This window comes from Stigmatopora argus, chromosome 1 (assembly GCF_051989625.1).
Source record: "Stigmatopora argus isolate UIUO_Sarg chromosome 1, RoL_Sarg_1.0, whole genome shotgun sequence".
NCBI classification, from domain to species: Eukaryota; Metazoa; Chordata; class Actinopteri; order Syngnathiformes; family Syngnathidae; genus Stigmatopora; species Stigmatopora argus.
Window position 1 is genome coordinate 20,254,014 of NC_135387.1, and position 15,885 is coordinate 20,269,898.

The following is a 15,885-nucleotide window of genomic DNA, read 5'->3' on the forward strand; positions in this document are numbered from 1 at the left end:
TGCACAACAGAGACATTCGTCAGAATTTCAAGCTTTAGGTACAACGCAGGCTCTCGTGATTTGCCTCCTCAAGGCCTTGGTGTTTTACCTGTGTTGAATTCCTTCAGCGTGTCTTTGTCTTGAGCACCATCACCCTGGAAGCGCAAAACGTTACGTTATTCCACAGAAACGTAAAGAGAGGTTGCCGTCCATGAGAGAGGCAGGCAGGTGAGAGAAGCTGTGATTATAATACAAGACATGAATGTAGGAAATGTCTCGTGGGAGGCTTTAAGAGAGTGAATGTACAGTCACAGCACAAATGGCACACCCGCTGCCCCTGGTGACACTTCTCTTTCTAGACTGCATACATCCTCTCTCCTCTCATTTATGCCTTCACCTAAGCCGGTTGCCAACCCCCCCACCTCACAACCTCACCACCCCCCACCCCCTATATACCCTTCCCCCTATCCTTAGGCAACAGGAACAAGAAGGAAACAACATACACTGGGTACAGGGTACACAGATGGCTTTTTTTGTATTTCGATGCTTGTTGAGAGGCAAGTCCTTCTGAAATCAAATGTTCCTCATGAAGGCTTACTTACCCCCCCCCACACACACACACACACACACAGGCTGGCTGGCACAAGAACCGCACTCGGCCACACAGCCGCGTTCACACACGCCCACACAGACATGCACTGAAAAGAACAAACAATTTCCTGAATTGTGAGATCAAATCTCTCATTGTCTTCTAGTATCGATTCCACCTCGGCCACTATTGCCATTGTGAAGCACACACTCACTGCCATTGTGTCCATATGTGTCATCTCTAGAGTCACAACTGTAAGCTACATTATCACTCGCGCTTATCCGCAACTCTTTGGGCCACGCTATATTAACTCTTTCACTGCCATTGATGACGATATCCATCTTGTGAATAGATTTTTTTCTCACGAGCAGACGTCTAATCCATTTAAACTGGGAGGACTGGCAGAAAATGAAGGAACAAATGTTCATCAGCCGCCAATTTCTCCCAGTCCAAATGGATTGGACGTCGACTGCTCTCAATGGCAGCCTATGGGTTACAACCTGGGTGTAAAAAATAAAATGAAAAACAAATGAGACATGAGCAAAGGATAGAGACGGTGGAAAGAAAACAAAAAGCAAAAACAGTATTTTTGAAGCAGGAAATGTGCAGGATGACAGCCTGATGGGACTGAGTGGTTGATGTGCTGGGTGTCAAAGATCAGCCCAACTTTGTTCCTTAACTAAGATTCATGCCCACCCTCCATCACATAACTGGTCACTTTTATGGACTCTCATAACCACTCAGCCCTCCCAGGGAGTTAGCAAAATAGGCTGAGGCAACCTCCCGGATGCTCCCGTCCACTCCCTGGGATCAAAGTTTTACCCGAGTGGGGGAGAACTATCCAAAGAAGAGCCTCCGCCTTTTGAGTTGAGCCAGGCTCCTTGTGCTTACCTCTGGCAAGGTGGAGGGCGGCAGTCCCTCGGGGGTCTCGTCCACGTCCATCTCCGAGTGCAGCATGGGGGACACCGCCCGCAAACCGGGGGCCTCCAGGGACCGAGGCTCGGTGGGGTGCGGCAGAGCGAAGGGGCGATATGATGCTGTTGTTGATGATGATGATGATGATGATGATGATGATGATGATGGTGGTGGTAACAGAGGTGGTGTAGGTAGAAGATGAGGAGGAAGAAGAGTAGGAGGAGGAGAGGAATCAGACCCCTGTTTGTTAAGAATTGTGGCCCCTGTGGCCCCTGGTCGGAGCGTGCTGCAGTGGTTGTTGGAGCTGAGCCCTGAGGAGCACAGGAAACGAGTCTCACCCACCCACTCACGTACAACTGTACACTCGGCTAGCAGCTGGCCACCACAACGTAACGGGAGAGAGTGGGCAGGATGGGGGCGCGGGGTGCTGCTGGCGGAGGGGCACAGTGGCAAACACGATGGAGAGGGGGAGGAAGAAAAACTCTCAAGTTTTACTTTCCACCAGGCGAGGGGAAAGGGCTTCTCTTCTCTCTTTTCCATTTGCTCCTCTGCTCTCTTTCTCCTTCCACCCACATGCATGCACCCGGGATGCTGTGTGTAGGGGGGTGTTTTTTGTGAGTAAATGAGTAAAATGCATATAAGGAGAGGATCCTCTGTAGCATGGAGGGAGATAGTTTTTGGAGAGTTGCCATCTTACAGCGCAATTGAAGACTTTCTGTTCAAGAAGGGCAAAAGGATATCGGCCAGGGATTTTGTTTACCAGCAACAAGTTTTGACACAAAGCCTTACAAAAAAAACACAATCTATTCCCACAATCATATTTTGTGTTCACAGTTTGCTGTGCATTCATAATAATTAACACATTGCAGTACTGTGGCTTTTCGTACGTGCCACTGTGGCCAGTAGAGTTATGCGGTGTGTGAACCATCTTCTACATAATGGACAAAACCCCACAACGCTGAGGCTTGACCGTGGACGGATTCCTGGAATGTTGAACTACCGCGCCTGGCACTCCCACTTACTGAGAACACACACGAATGATCAACTCCCACTCTCTTCCCCACCTCTGGTGACTTTGGGAGGGGCAAAATAGTGAGGGAGGAGGTCAAGGGGATAGAGAGAGTAAAAGATGAGCATTTTGGAACTACTCTTTCAGAAACAGCTAGGTATAACTAAGTAGTCATGAAAAAAGACAACTTGAATTCATTTTGAATGTCACTCTTGTATTGATTGGGTCTCATAAGAATGGTCCACATTGTTTTTTTGTACTTCCCTTAGCATGTAAACAGGCAACAGCAGAATTGTAGAATCCAGACTAAATCACCAGCTAAACTGTTTTTCCCTATTGGAATGAATTGCCATGAATATTTTTTATTGAAATGCACCGCAATGAGTGTTGGCCACTAATATCCGTATGATCCTTGTAGTTAATTGGATGTTGTGCAAACAACGGCAGTGCAGACAGGTGCACTGGGGACGGGTCGACAAAATCCATTGTCTGGCATCGATTCTCTGGCTCCAAAAGGGGAAACGGGGTCGAATCCCATTGAACTTAAATAGATTCAAAATGCTGACTGACGTGTGCATGGTATTTTTGATGTAGTACAGGATTAGATGCAAGTTGCATGCAACCCCCCCTTGAGATCACAAATTGATGCAATTGAATTTCAGGTCTTGACAACAGGGTGAGAGCGTGTCAGCTCAATGGATTGAGCAACATGGAATTAAAAAACTCCTTTTGGAAGCGTGACTGACTGTATAAATACCAAACCCAACACTCTATTAAATGCCCAGTCTCAATGTACAGTATTTGTGGCATCTTTTCACAAATCAATCCCATGCAGAGACAAAACTGGAAATGTTATTTATCCAAGTTAAAAGACTATCACGCACACATTAAAATGTTAATTGCTGAGGTCATGTAAACACCAAAAAACGAGAGAGCCAACTGAGTCAAAGTGTGAAGTCTTTGTGTCAATCTTTGTGGAAACAAGAGATGTTCCGCTAATTAAAAACACAGGCTCACTCCACAATGTGAAGTGCCTTCGTTATTATGTTCCTGGGAGCGATCCGCCTTCAGATAAGTTCTATCCCACTGGTCTCTGTCCTGGCTGCCATGTTGTTGCCGTAAATAACCCCACCCCTCTTGGTTTAGTATACGGAAACTCTATTAGGGAGTGCATAGACAAATGAGATACGGAGGATAAAGTCAAGGCCTTCTGTTGATGCTCAGACGTCTCCCTTGGATTGGACTAGGTCACCTTTCTTTACCTACTTCCTACCACGATCAATACTTTCTCAGGATCCCAAAGAGATGCACTTTGATTGTCCACCTCACTTTAGAATAGAGGGAGCAGACAGACAAGAGAGAGTAAAAGTAAGGCGGACGTAAAAGATGCAGTCAGTAGGAAACGCTATAAGAGTTAGCGTTGAGTGATAAGTAGGGGTAAAGGGTAGAAGGGTAAAGTAGGTAGATGTAAGGGAGTCTGGCACGAAAGGATGTGAAGCAAGGTGAAGGAAGGGGATAATGAAGCAGGGGAAAATGAACAGCAGTAGGATGGATGACTAATGCATCCATTAGTCAAAGGCACAGTCTTTGCTTATCATAATTCACCATGAACACACATGTTAAGGGTAGCTTGTCAGCCAATCACTACTACTTTTTCTAAAATCTTCACCAATCCGCAAAAGGTAAAATGAGGCATTTGGACTCTTCCTGATATTTCAACAAGAAAAAGACAATCCACATAGATGTCTTTCTGATGGTTATTCTTTTCATGTGCAGAAAATGTTCATCAAATCTCCTATTCATACCATCAAGGTCTATAGAGGCAAGTGCATCTCTTGTTTTCGCCAGAGCTTGCCAGCCGATAACAGCGTTTTATTCCTTCTAAAGCCAACAGCAACATCTCAATTGCACACACACTTGCATATGGTACATGACATAGATGAGCGAGCGCCTGAATTTCATTCTATTTGGTCCCTGTCTGTCATTTTGTAAGTGAGTGGGCCATGACCGGGCCTGGAGTTATTTCCCTTTGTTATCCTGTCGCGCACAAAGACAGACGCAACTGAGGAAAAAAGATCCAAACAACCAATAAAAGCAAAGAAACAAAAACACGAGATGAGTATCATTACCCCCTCCCCACACACACACATACAATGCGCCAACTCAAGCATGCACAACTAAAAAATAAACTGTGTGTAACATGGGCGTTTCCTTGTCACGTATAGAAATTTTCGATGAGCTCCTAGACCTACTAACATTCATATATGTATATTAAAAATAATGTATTCAGACAAAAAGTTCAATCCAGTTATCAGCTTCAGCTCTTTCTTTTTAAATAATTATGTTGAGATATTTCCTTGACATAATATAACATTATAGTTATTTTGATGATACACACTGAAAAACAGCATAAGCAACATGCTCAAAATTTTACAAATAACTAGGCTCCATGTACGCACACAAACACACACAGGCACTTACACCCCTTCAAACTGTAGCAGGTGCATGTTTTGTGAAGCATTAAGACACATCAAAGATACCTTTGTTTCATTGCTCTGTGACTGTGAATATTTTCTTTAAGAAATCTCTATATTTCAAATATTAATGAGAACGTTTTTTCCACAAAACGCAGACAACCTGCCTGAACCGTTTTATCATGGTACAAATTTCTGACCTTTCCTGTTTTTTTTTTATTAAACTAGTTAGCCTTGATTTTCGATCTCTCACTCTATTTCATAAAATCTTGTTATGCATGTGATCAGAATTAAAAAAAAAAATCTTTCTGTACTTATTTCCTAGGGTTAGGGGGTTATTATTTGTATTTGTATTTGATCAGCAGTAACAGAAAAAGATAGCTTCTACTCCTGAAAGGACCAAATATCACTATGAGTTCGCGACCTAGGAGTCCATAAGTGAGAAATGCTGTAAATAGCAGGTAAATCATGCAAGAATTTTTGAGTCAAAATGTCCTCCAGTTCTGAAATAAGCTATCAATTCTTTACCCGAATTATTCAACTATTCCTTCGTTGTCATCCTATATTACTACATTGACCAAATTTCTTGTTTGAATCCAAAATACTGTTCTTGTACATTGACCTTTGGTTTTTTAAAACCTTCTTGGTTTATTTTCGTGTTCAAAAATACTATCGGATTCATTTAGTAAAGGCAGAAATTCACACGTACATTTCCCTCGTGTGTGTGTGTGTGTGTGTGTGTGCAGATAAGGACTTACAAGACAAGGAGTGTCCTCCTTTGGGTAGGTACTCAAAGAGCAAAGGGTTATCATCTGCCATCATCTCAGCCCGCAGTGACAGCAAGCTGTTCTTACTCATCAGCGCCGCCTTCAGGTTTGCAACCGAGGACATCATCCCAGCGCCACCTCTGCCTCCTATGCCGCCTCCTGCTCTCGCTTCCTCTGATTCGTTGGGTCCCAGGAAGCCCGGCTCTGCCGCGAGAGCTTCTTCCTGTTTGAGGAAGAAGTCCAGGCGCTCGCCACGACTGTCGGAGCTGTTGGGTTCGGCCACATCAGCGTCTGCGGAGACAGAAGACCAGAGACGCTTTGAGCTCTTGCCACCGCTGTAAAGGGTTCATCCAACACGAGCGCAACAAAGGGTTCATCCAACACGAGCCAACAAAGCGCCAGTCAAGAGAGCGGCGACCGACAACGCCGCACACATTGTTGCCTTAACTTAAGAATATTCTAAAGATTACAGGCTTTTGTGTAGACTGGAGAATCTACCACTCTGGATTTATTCCTGGCTTACTGAGAGGATAAAAAGAATGGTGTGCGTATAAAAAGAATCCATTTGAAAAAGCTGTCATCATTTAGGGTTTTTACCTGACAGCTTGACAGAGAACACGAGACACACGATATAAAAACAATTCTTTTTGACTTCTCATCAGTCGTCCTTTATAAGCAGATCGACTTTACATTTCATTCAACTCTGGAGCCTCATCAGGAACAAGGTTTAAGGCTAAGATTAGAAAGTTAGGAACGTAGAATGTGTAGAGTAGCTGTTAGCAGTCCATACATTGTTAGAGGCTACAGGTGATGAGAGTGGACATCCTCCCTCAAGCATTTGCGCACGGACACACAATGTCACTCGCTATCAGTTTTATTGCATCGTAATTGACATGTTTTCGATACTAGAAATATGAAAAATAAACTGGCGTTGAGTGTTATGTCAGGAAATGACATGCCTCAACCACAACGTGATTTATCATAATAAATGGAGGATTTTCTGCATTGATCTTATTGTATGGCTCAACAGAGGCACTGAATTCAGATATAACAAGCAAAGAAGATGGGATGGAAAGATAAATAGATTTTTTTCAAAACATGTAAACACAAATCAAGGTAATTGTCCCCTTTAACCACAAGAATAGACTGTCATGTATGTTTCCTCGGCAGCCTAATCTTGAGCAAGGAAAGTCAAGGTGACAGAGGCTGGATTTGCCTCCATGTGTGGAATACTGATGGCTCTTCCGCCTATTCAAACAGCACACTAGGTCAATGTTGACCACGCATTCACATACACTTGGAATTTTTCATGCTTCATAAATGGCCAGAGTGCAATAGTTGGATGGATACACGTCCAGTTGGTTCCAGAGGAGGAACAGATACAGATGTTTGTGAAAGACAAAATCAGCACTGGGACAATAGAAATATGTAAGGCAACACTTAAAATCTTTATTATTGTACTTATGTAGTTGTATGGAACAGTCCCAATGTCAACAAAATATCAAACTCCTTTCCAAATGAAGTGGACAGTTTAATGAAGAAAAATACAGTATGAGCTTAATGTGTTTCAATGCCCGTGCCATTTTTAAAAAATCGAAACTTCCATTCCACCCACCTTCCCAAAAGAACAAAATGTCTGTAGTAAATAAGGAAAAATGATATTTATGATCTTCAACGGTTGTTAGAAAATAAAATTGAAAGCGAATAGTGGATATATTACGATTGGCAGGCAACCAATTCAAAGTGTATTACTGCCCACTGCCTGTTGCTGGCTGGCATAGGCTCCAGCACCTTCTCACTCCCCTTATGACGATTAAACGGCCTGGAAAATGAATGAATAACTGAAACAGGTTTTGCCATAGTTGCTTCTGTTAAATGGACATTGTGATGCTACTTCCGGTGTGTACATCTTGGCTAGCCGTATTATAATATAGATTTATGCTTTTACTGTCTAAGGCAGGGGTCGGGAACCTTTTTGACGAAGAGAGCCATAAACAATTCACATTTTTAATGTTATTCCTTGAGAGCCATACTCCGAATTTAAAAGTCAAAATACATGTAAATGGGTGTCTTTTATTTTAGTAATTTCACCACTTTTAAAGTGGAAAAAAGAATACTTTTGACAACATTCTTATTCAGTTGCTAATCAATGAGTATGCATTCCAGAAGTCTAATGCAAAAAAAGAAGACTAAAGCAGCACTGGGCGTAGTATCTCAGTTCTGTCACCAGCAGGTTCTATATTTTAGCTCACAGGTTAGCGAAGAGCCAGATAGATGTACCCATCGAAAGAGCCACATGTGGCTCCCGAGCCATAGGTTCCCTACCCCTGGTCTAAGGGGAGGTAGCGTATATTTATTGTTCTTCGTAGAAGAACTATCTACGTGTTGCTCCACCAATTGTGTTCAAATGTCAAGTGGTGAAAGGACTTTTCATTAGTCTGTCTAATGATGCTTCTCATTACGCAAAGTTACCTAATTGTTTAAGAAATTCAAAGTTTTCATGGTGTTCAAAGGGTGTCACTAAACTTCATGGAGTAGAAAAAAACAATATAAGGCCTTTTTCGAGGAAAACATTGTATTTTAGGACTGTCATAATCTGAATTCCAATTACCAAATTGCGTATGTGCTGTTTACACTTTTCAGCTTTTATATTTATGTGAAACTCAAGATTAAAGCAACAACAAAATAAATAAATAAATCCAACAAATCATAGTGTTTAAAAAAAAACTAAAGTTGTCTAGCGCACATCTCATTTTGCTGTTGTATTATTAAATTCATACCATAACCATCTTAATAAAGAAGGATTATTTTATGCAGCTCTTTTTCTAGCATAGCTAATTTTTGACTGGTGCCAAGTAATCCACAGTTAAGAAAAATGGAGCGAGATAAAGAAATAATGCTTGAATAGAGGTTTGAAAAGTAAGAGTAAATAAAGAGAAAAAACACTGAGGGAGCGTAGGAGGGGTGTTGATCTGTGAAGGAAGGAGACAAGACACATAAAATGCGCGAGCACACGAACACAAAACACACAGAGTTAATTAAGAAAAAGGTGTAGGGGTTGGTGTAGGAGTTGGTGGAGGGGGGCATCAGAGCCAGGAGGGGCTCTCCCACTATAACCTGCTTTTTCAGGATTTACCCACATTACTGAGACTAAGCGCAAGATATTAGAAATTAGTATTCAGTTGACCACAAACAGGCTTCCACACAAAATAATCGGAATACGCTACATAATCCTCCTTCACTTATGTAAGCATAATTGGGTCAGCATAGATTGTGTGTTTCTTAAATCTCATCCTGTTCCAACAGATGAAATCATTTACCACGGCAGGAACAGTCCACACCAAATCCCAGGCACGCAGTTTATGGATTTCATCGTAGGGACGCCGGGCTCAGGATTTGGACACACACATATTGTGGTGTTGTTTGGGGACTATGGGTTTATCTGGAGTTTTAGGGACATAAGAGTTACATCTTGGCTTGTGAATATATAGTATGCAGATTGTTATTATCACTATATTAGATGTTAGGATCCACACATTTAAAATAAGTCACGCACTTCCCAAAAAAAAGAAGCATTTTTTCCTCATCTTTACCTCATTTTTTGATCTTGGCAGTAATACTAAGGTGTCTATTCTGCATGGAAGGGTATTTTCCTTTTCCTTCTGAAAATGAAGCCGAATAATTCAGATTCTGCCTTCTGAAGAGATCCTTCTTTTAATTTTGTTGCCATGGCACCCAAGCACCCTTGGTTTTCACATTTTTGCTAAATAAACCCCACTTTAAAAAAGGAACAAGCAAATATGTGGCTTATTTTGTCCCTGCACGTGAGCATGGACAGCACGGGACACTTAAACAACGCATTAAGAAGATTGGCCTTAAAATAAAAACACACAAAAAAACTGTACATTAGTACCTCGACATACGAGCACCCCGACATACGAGCATTTCGAGATACGAGTACAATTTTGAGCAAATAATTATCTCTAGATACGAGAAAGCCAGGTGGCCAAGACATGAGAGACTGTTTATCATTGTAGCGCACTGTCTTTTTCTGCCACATCTCTTTCGTGTATAACAGATATCTACGAGCACTGGGCGGAGCGTTGCATTTTTTCAGTGTTTTTTTCCGTCACTCAGCGCGAATGGCGGAGCGATCGCTACGAGGAGAATATATTACGTCTCGTTGGCTGCTCATAAGAACATCAGGGGCACTGGCTCGCAACTCCCTCTTTGTAATGTCTCTGGTCGCAACTCCCTCTTTGTAATGTCTCTGCGAGCACTGGGCGGAGCGTTGCATTTTTTCTGAGTTTTTCCCCCCTTAGCCTGTTAGCTCCTGTTGGCGAAGCGATCACTAATTCAAGACTACTTCTCGTTGGCAAGTGGTCGTGCGTTATCCTATTGTGAGGACATTTGTGTGCATCATTTTCGTAATATTTTGAAGGGAATACAAACTCAAACAACCCTCGATATTGACTGAAAGTCAGTGTGGAGGCGGGGCAAACAGAGCCAACCCGGCCGGGAGAAATGTATAAAAATGTAAAACAAAATTAGAATTAAGTTTAGTATAATGTTAGATTAAACTTATTTTTGAGTGTCTGCATCGTAATCCAAGTTCATTTAAATTTGTTTATGTTATATTACGATTTAATGGCAATAAAATTGATGGTGTGATTGCAACAAGTGAAGTACATTGGCACGTGTGTGAGCATGTGTCTAAATTGAAAAGTTGGGACTTGTGTCTCAACAATGTAAAACAATGACTTAAGTGGTATGAGCAACACATCTGGCTCATTTTGAAACCTGGTGCAATGTTTCTGTGAAGCTAAATAAAGGCCAAAAGTAGTGTAATCTGAACAAACAAAAAAAAGTTGAAAAATTAGCCAAGCTTCGCATGAGCTACGTCTTGACGAAACCAAAAATGTAGTATTTGAAACTGAAAATATCAACTCTAACTGAAACAAAGTGTTATGATTAAAAAGAATCAAGAACAAAGCTTCAACTATCAGTGACAACATTCTTCTTTTCAATCTATTCTTTTTTCGCAGAGAACAACACTTATGGGCTTTGGTTTAATGTTTTTAGACAAACTGATAAAATGAGTTATTAAAGAATGCAGCTCAAAATGACTTTGGGACCTGGTGTATAGGTGCTTTAGTAAGTTGGCAACACCATGCCCAGCTCTATGCTCAGCAACATGTCCCCACAACACAGAACGTAACAAAACTCTTCCCATGACCCGAATGCATGATTAGTGTGTTTGTCCTCGAATGGAAAAAGAAGGGAGGCTGAGGTGGAAGGTGCTTCCTCATGATGCTGATGTTTGAGAGGGTTAAAAAAAAGCAATTTTAGATGAGAGAAAAGGGAGTGAGGCACTAAAACACCTCAAGAATTCAGAGGCAATTTAAAAAACAGTGTGGGAGAGGGGAATGAAAAAATGCTGGGTTAAAAAGGAGGGCGGATGTAAAGCAAAAGAAGCTGTTATTCTATTTCCCTCCGATGTCCTCCTCAGTCTCCTTCTGTTGTTTTTAGGGACTAGCCAGGCCACAACCGACACAAGAGACAAGGAAGGCTGGTAGTGGTGCTGTGTTTGTCCGTGAGAGTGTAGGGAGGGCAAGCATAAATCAAGCAGGCCCTGAAGGCCATATATAAGCGAAGGGAGGGAAAGAGGGGTGAGGGCGGAAGAAGACAAGAGAAAAAGAAAGATGATGGTACAAGTGGACACGGTAGTGCTGCTGCTGGAGGAGGTTGGAAGGGGGTGAGTTGCGGTGTGGGTGGAAGGGACGCTATGAGGAACATCAGCAACTGCACGAGTAAAGGGGTGAGAGGTGGACAAAGGGGTGATGGAGTGTGGGTGTGTGGGTGAATGCAAGGGAGCCAGGATGGCTAAGGGGGAGCTGCTGTGGGTGGGAGGGCTTGCAGGGGCAAGGTCTATTTATAAAGTGAATCATTTTAGTTGAGTTGTTTAGCCTTTATCTGCTGCTACTTTGACACCCCTGAAGAAAACTTTCAGCTGAACATCTCCAAACGCTGAATAAACATGTTTTTTCTTCAGGGGTTTACAACACATGCATGCTGTCAAATTAGGACTGCACTTTAGTGTAAAACAGTCGCGCAAATGAGACAACGTGTTGCTCTACTATATGGGGTGTTTTAAAGCGAGCACTTAGGACTGGTTTGGCAGCCCCCTAGTGCTCTCGTGTCAACTCTGCAAGCGTTTCACTCCATTGAGGGCCAAAGCCTGTCTCGTCAGAAGCGGAAGACTTGCTTTGTCAGTAACTCCGTGCGTACTTTTATGCGACTCAAGTAACAAACCCATGCATGGCGTACAATGTGGCAAAATTTGGAGGCGCTAACGCTCATGCACAGGCTCTGTCAAGAGACAGAAATGACACAAACACATCTTTTTGTGAGGTGTGAACAGTCATCCAAGAATTCTTGTGATATCCTCGTCAAAGAGTATAGTTATTAATGTGTTATGGAAAGTTTAAGTATTGATTTGAAATGGCCGTGACATCCATCTTGAAATATTTTCCACATAGACAGATTTTATTGTTATTCGTTAGATATTCACATTACATTTTAGGAACAGTTTATACCATGTTGACAATCAACTTCATAAGCAATAGAAACCAAAACATTTAAGACCAAGTTAAATAACTAATGACCAATGATGAAATTAAGATTTTCTCACTTTTAGTGAATACAAGAACCATTTTAGAATTTGGACGAGCACTGCAAAGGACTCACCGTTATTAAACTTGTTATGTAAGGACTTCATTTTTTCCAGCCATGCTTCAGGAAAATTACATTTCTTTTGCAAAAGTAAGCCTTTTGTAGTACAGTATACAAAAAGTCGTAGAGAGGATACTTCAGCAGATTGAACATATCTGTTAGAATGTACTAGTTTATTTTCTGTGTTTGTATAGGATAAGAAAACTTAATCAATATATTGTTATGTTGTGGCTGTAAATTTCACAGATGATAAATACTTAAGCCTCATTAGAGTTCTGTACAATGCTTGCAAACACTTTTCTTTTGAAAGTTCCTCTTTTAAAATAGTAAAAAAAAAATGCAGGACGTTTATGCAAATAGTAAAAAAAAAAAAAGCAGGACGTTTATTTGCTAAGATGACATTGATTCTAATAGAGTCAAAATAGTCATGGCCATAATTTCTTTTAAAGTTATAGTTTTGCTGGCTGTTGCCTCAATAAAAAAAATACTGAAAAGATGGAGCTTTTAAGGAGATGTTGTGAAAATAAGAGCAACAAGTGCATCAATTTGCAGTTGCACTGAAATGTGTGAATAGTCTACAGGTGAGCAAGTGAATAAGGGGAGAATTGGTGGTGGGAGGGGGCACGTGGTGGAGGATTGCAGGGTTTGAGGTAATCTCGGGAGTTAATGCAGTTTAGAGGGAATGCGAGGGAGGGAGTTAAAGCGAGAGAGAGGAGGAATGATGCCAGAGAATTTTAAAACAACAGGACATGGACAATGCAGACCGCTAACAAGGCTTAAATATTCGCAATATTCAACATGTGAACAACAAAGAAGTTTCATCTCGATCAACAATTCCGTCCTAAAAAGATCCCACATAAACAAACACCTCAGATTAAAATGCCATTTGACATAAGCTTTTGAACATGTTCAATAGGATTATGCATGTTAACTTAAAATTGCCAAAACCACCAAATCCGGATAACACCGTTTTGCGCATTATAGATTCACATGCTATATCTATGTGCTTTACATCAAGTGGTGTAGCCAAACTTTTGCGCATACCAGCGAATATAAAGACTGGCAGCACGTAGAGGGAGAAATAAATGGAGATGTATTAGCAACCAAGGACGCGGGGGAGGCTGGATGTGTATGGAGGGGCAATGTAAAAACCGTTAGATATACAAGAGCGGAGAGGAGAGCGCAAATCAAGTGAGCATGTGCGATCAAGAGATGGCTCGTGAAAGGTGGGGTGAAGCCGAGCGAGTTGGCGGCAGGGAGGGAAGTGAAGTGGCCGCAGAGCGGGGGAGAGGTGTGCATGGGGAAAGAATGCTGGGTGGGGAAGGAAGGCAAACACGCATGGCTTTGTGCTAAAAGCAGAGAGCGCTTGCGTATTATAGCTCCCCGCACATGCACGAGGGAGGAAGTCATGAACAGGCATGAGCCCAAAAGTCCCAGCCAGTGGGTCCAGGGGTCAAATTAGCAGGGTGAGGCAGGAGAATTTGATCCTGAGTGGATAATGGAAAGTGTAGGGGGAAACAATACACTATATGGGTGGGGATTCTATTTGGGTTTATTCATCGAGACACTCAGAACACACATTTTAAGCAGAATTTGTATAACAATCACTACATCAATCTTTACCAATCCTTATTGAGCCTAGTCAAATGACGGATTTCAAGGGATCGTCGCTTAACTGATGGACGCATCTCTCCAGATCGATGTATGGATTCTTTGCACAACAATATGATATTTGCCAATATTAAAATACAATCTGCCACATTTCTACTCAATAAAGGAATTCTATTGATGTACTGATCAAGATTGATGGATCGCTACACTCAATTTTACCAACTCTGAAATATGGCCTTGTTCCGTTGAACTCAAAGCTCTTATTGTGAATGCACAGTTTATTTGTGCCTTCTGCCATCTACGGCATCTTTTAAAATGATCTTTAATTGTTCTGATTGTCATTAGACACCAGTATCCTAACAAGAACTAGATTATTATATTATTTGTAGCTAAATGGGGAGTCATTTCACAGGGAAAAAAATGAGAGGGTGAAATTGGATAATTTCCCAACAGGGTTTGTTAATCACTGCTCATGTATACAAGGAAGTTCTCCTTTTGTCAAGACATGAGCAACAGGGTTGCAGTTGCAGCTCTTGCTGGTTTTAACTTCCATCTAAAAAAAATGACAAAAAACTATAAAGCTTGAAAAACTGGTACTTGGTTGTGAACTGAATAGGGTTCAATGACACCATAGACTTTAAAATATTTGTGTTATTTTTTAGAAAACATAAAAAAACGAACCATTTGTTGAAATATTTACAAACATTTTTTAAATAATTTTGCAAAGAATGACTTTGGCAACGATTTCAAGCAGGTGAGGAAATATAACATTTTTGCTTTCGAGACAAATCCATCTTGGGCATCTTGAAAAGTGAGCTCACTTGTGTATATTTTTTTGTTTCAATGACCCCTTTGGTCATGCTAGTATCTTGTGTGCTATCCCCGACGGTCTGACAAAGGCATAGATATGAAAAGATGATAGGGCATTCCAAAACATAAACAAGAAGTTCCTTCGCAAATTGCGCATGTCGGTGAGTTTGCCACGTCCACGCAGGCAGGAAGAACACGCCACGAAGCGGTGGCTTTAACACGTGATCAGGGAAGCAACAGTACGTCCCTGCCCTCAGCTCATCTCTCACATCTCTTAGCATTAAGACTGTTCCTCTCTGTGCTTGTATCCTTGGCAACCTGCCTCCAACAAGGAGAGAGCTCTGGCCTCAACATGGGAGGTGTTCAGTGCCACGGAGAGGAAAAGCAAGGCCAAGGGAGATAGAGGGAGATGGAAAACTGGCAGACAGTCTGGGTAGCGAGGGAGAGTGATGGAGCAAGTTGCAGTGTTTACGGTGCACTTTGCTGTAGATCAAAATGAGCGAGGAGAGCTGAGGGTGAAACAGGAAGGAAGTGAGATAAACAGAGATGAAGGGAGGGGGCGCAGACCTGTACAAGTTCCAGCCTTAGCTTTAGTAGACCTATGTGACTCTTGAGCTAATCGAGTGTACGGCATGACTTCAAATGTCACTTACCCTCACACGGAAGTATCTTTTTTTTCGTTTTTTTACAGCTCTAACTGCAACATTGCAAGAATTGTGCTGCACTTCAAGTTTAATGAAGTATCATCATTTAGGAAAACATTTGAACAAAGCCAAGATTTGCAGGCCCACACCCATCCAGTTTAACTTGGAGATGATAGAACGAATGTGGCGAGGAAACCAAAGAGAATGTGTTCATCTCCCATTCCGCCACTGCTGAAAAGCCGCGGTATTGAGATTAATTACTCATGATCAAATCAGCAAAGGATTTGCAAGTTAAAGAGCAGTCCACCGTCTGCTTCAACTTGCACACAGCCAGAACCAGTAGATAGCACAAAGC

General features: G+C 41.8%; 1 protein-coding gene across 5 annotated transcripts in view; it reads right to left on the reverse strand.

Moving 5' to 3' along the window:
* The window catches only part of zbtb46 (zinc finger and BTB domain containing 46), a 51,935-nt gene that overhangs the window by 7,745 nt on the left and 28,305 nt on the right, over positions 1-15,885 (reverse strand). For 3 of the 5 annotated variants that reach the window (XM_077608292.1, XM_077608291.1, XM_077608290.1), the window contains exons 4-6: positions 5,725-6,024; positions 1,460-1,794; positions 89-134 (exon numbers count right to left, since the gene is read on the reverse strand). In XM_077608292.1, the coding sequence (XP_077464418.1) occupies positions 89-134; positions 1,460-1,794; positions 5,725-6,024 (681 nt within the window). The remainder of the gene's footprint in view (positions 1-88; positions 135-1,459; positions 1,795-5,724; positions 6,025-15,885) is intronic. The other 2 variants (XM_077608293.1, XM_077608294.1) reach the window with 2 other exon arrangements.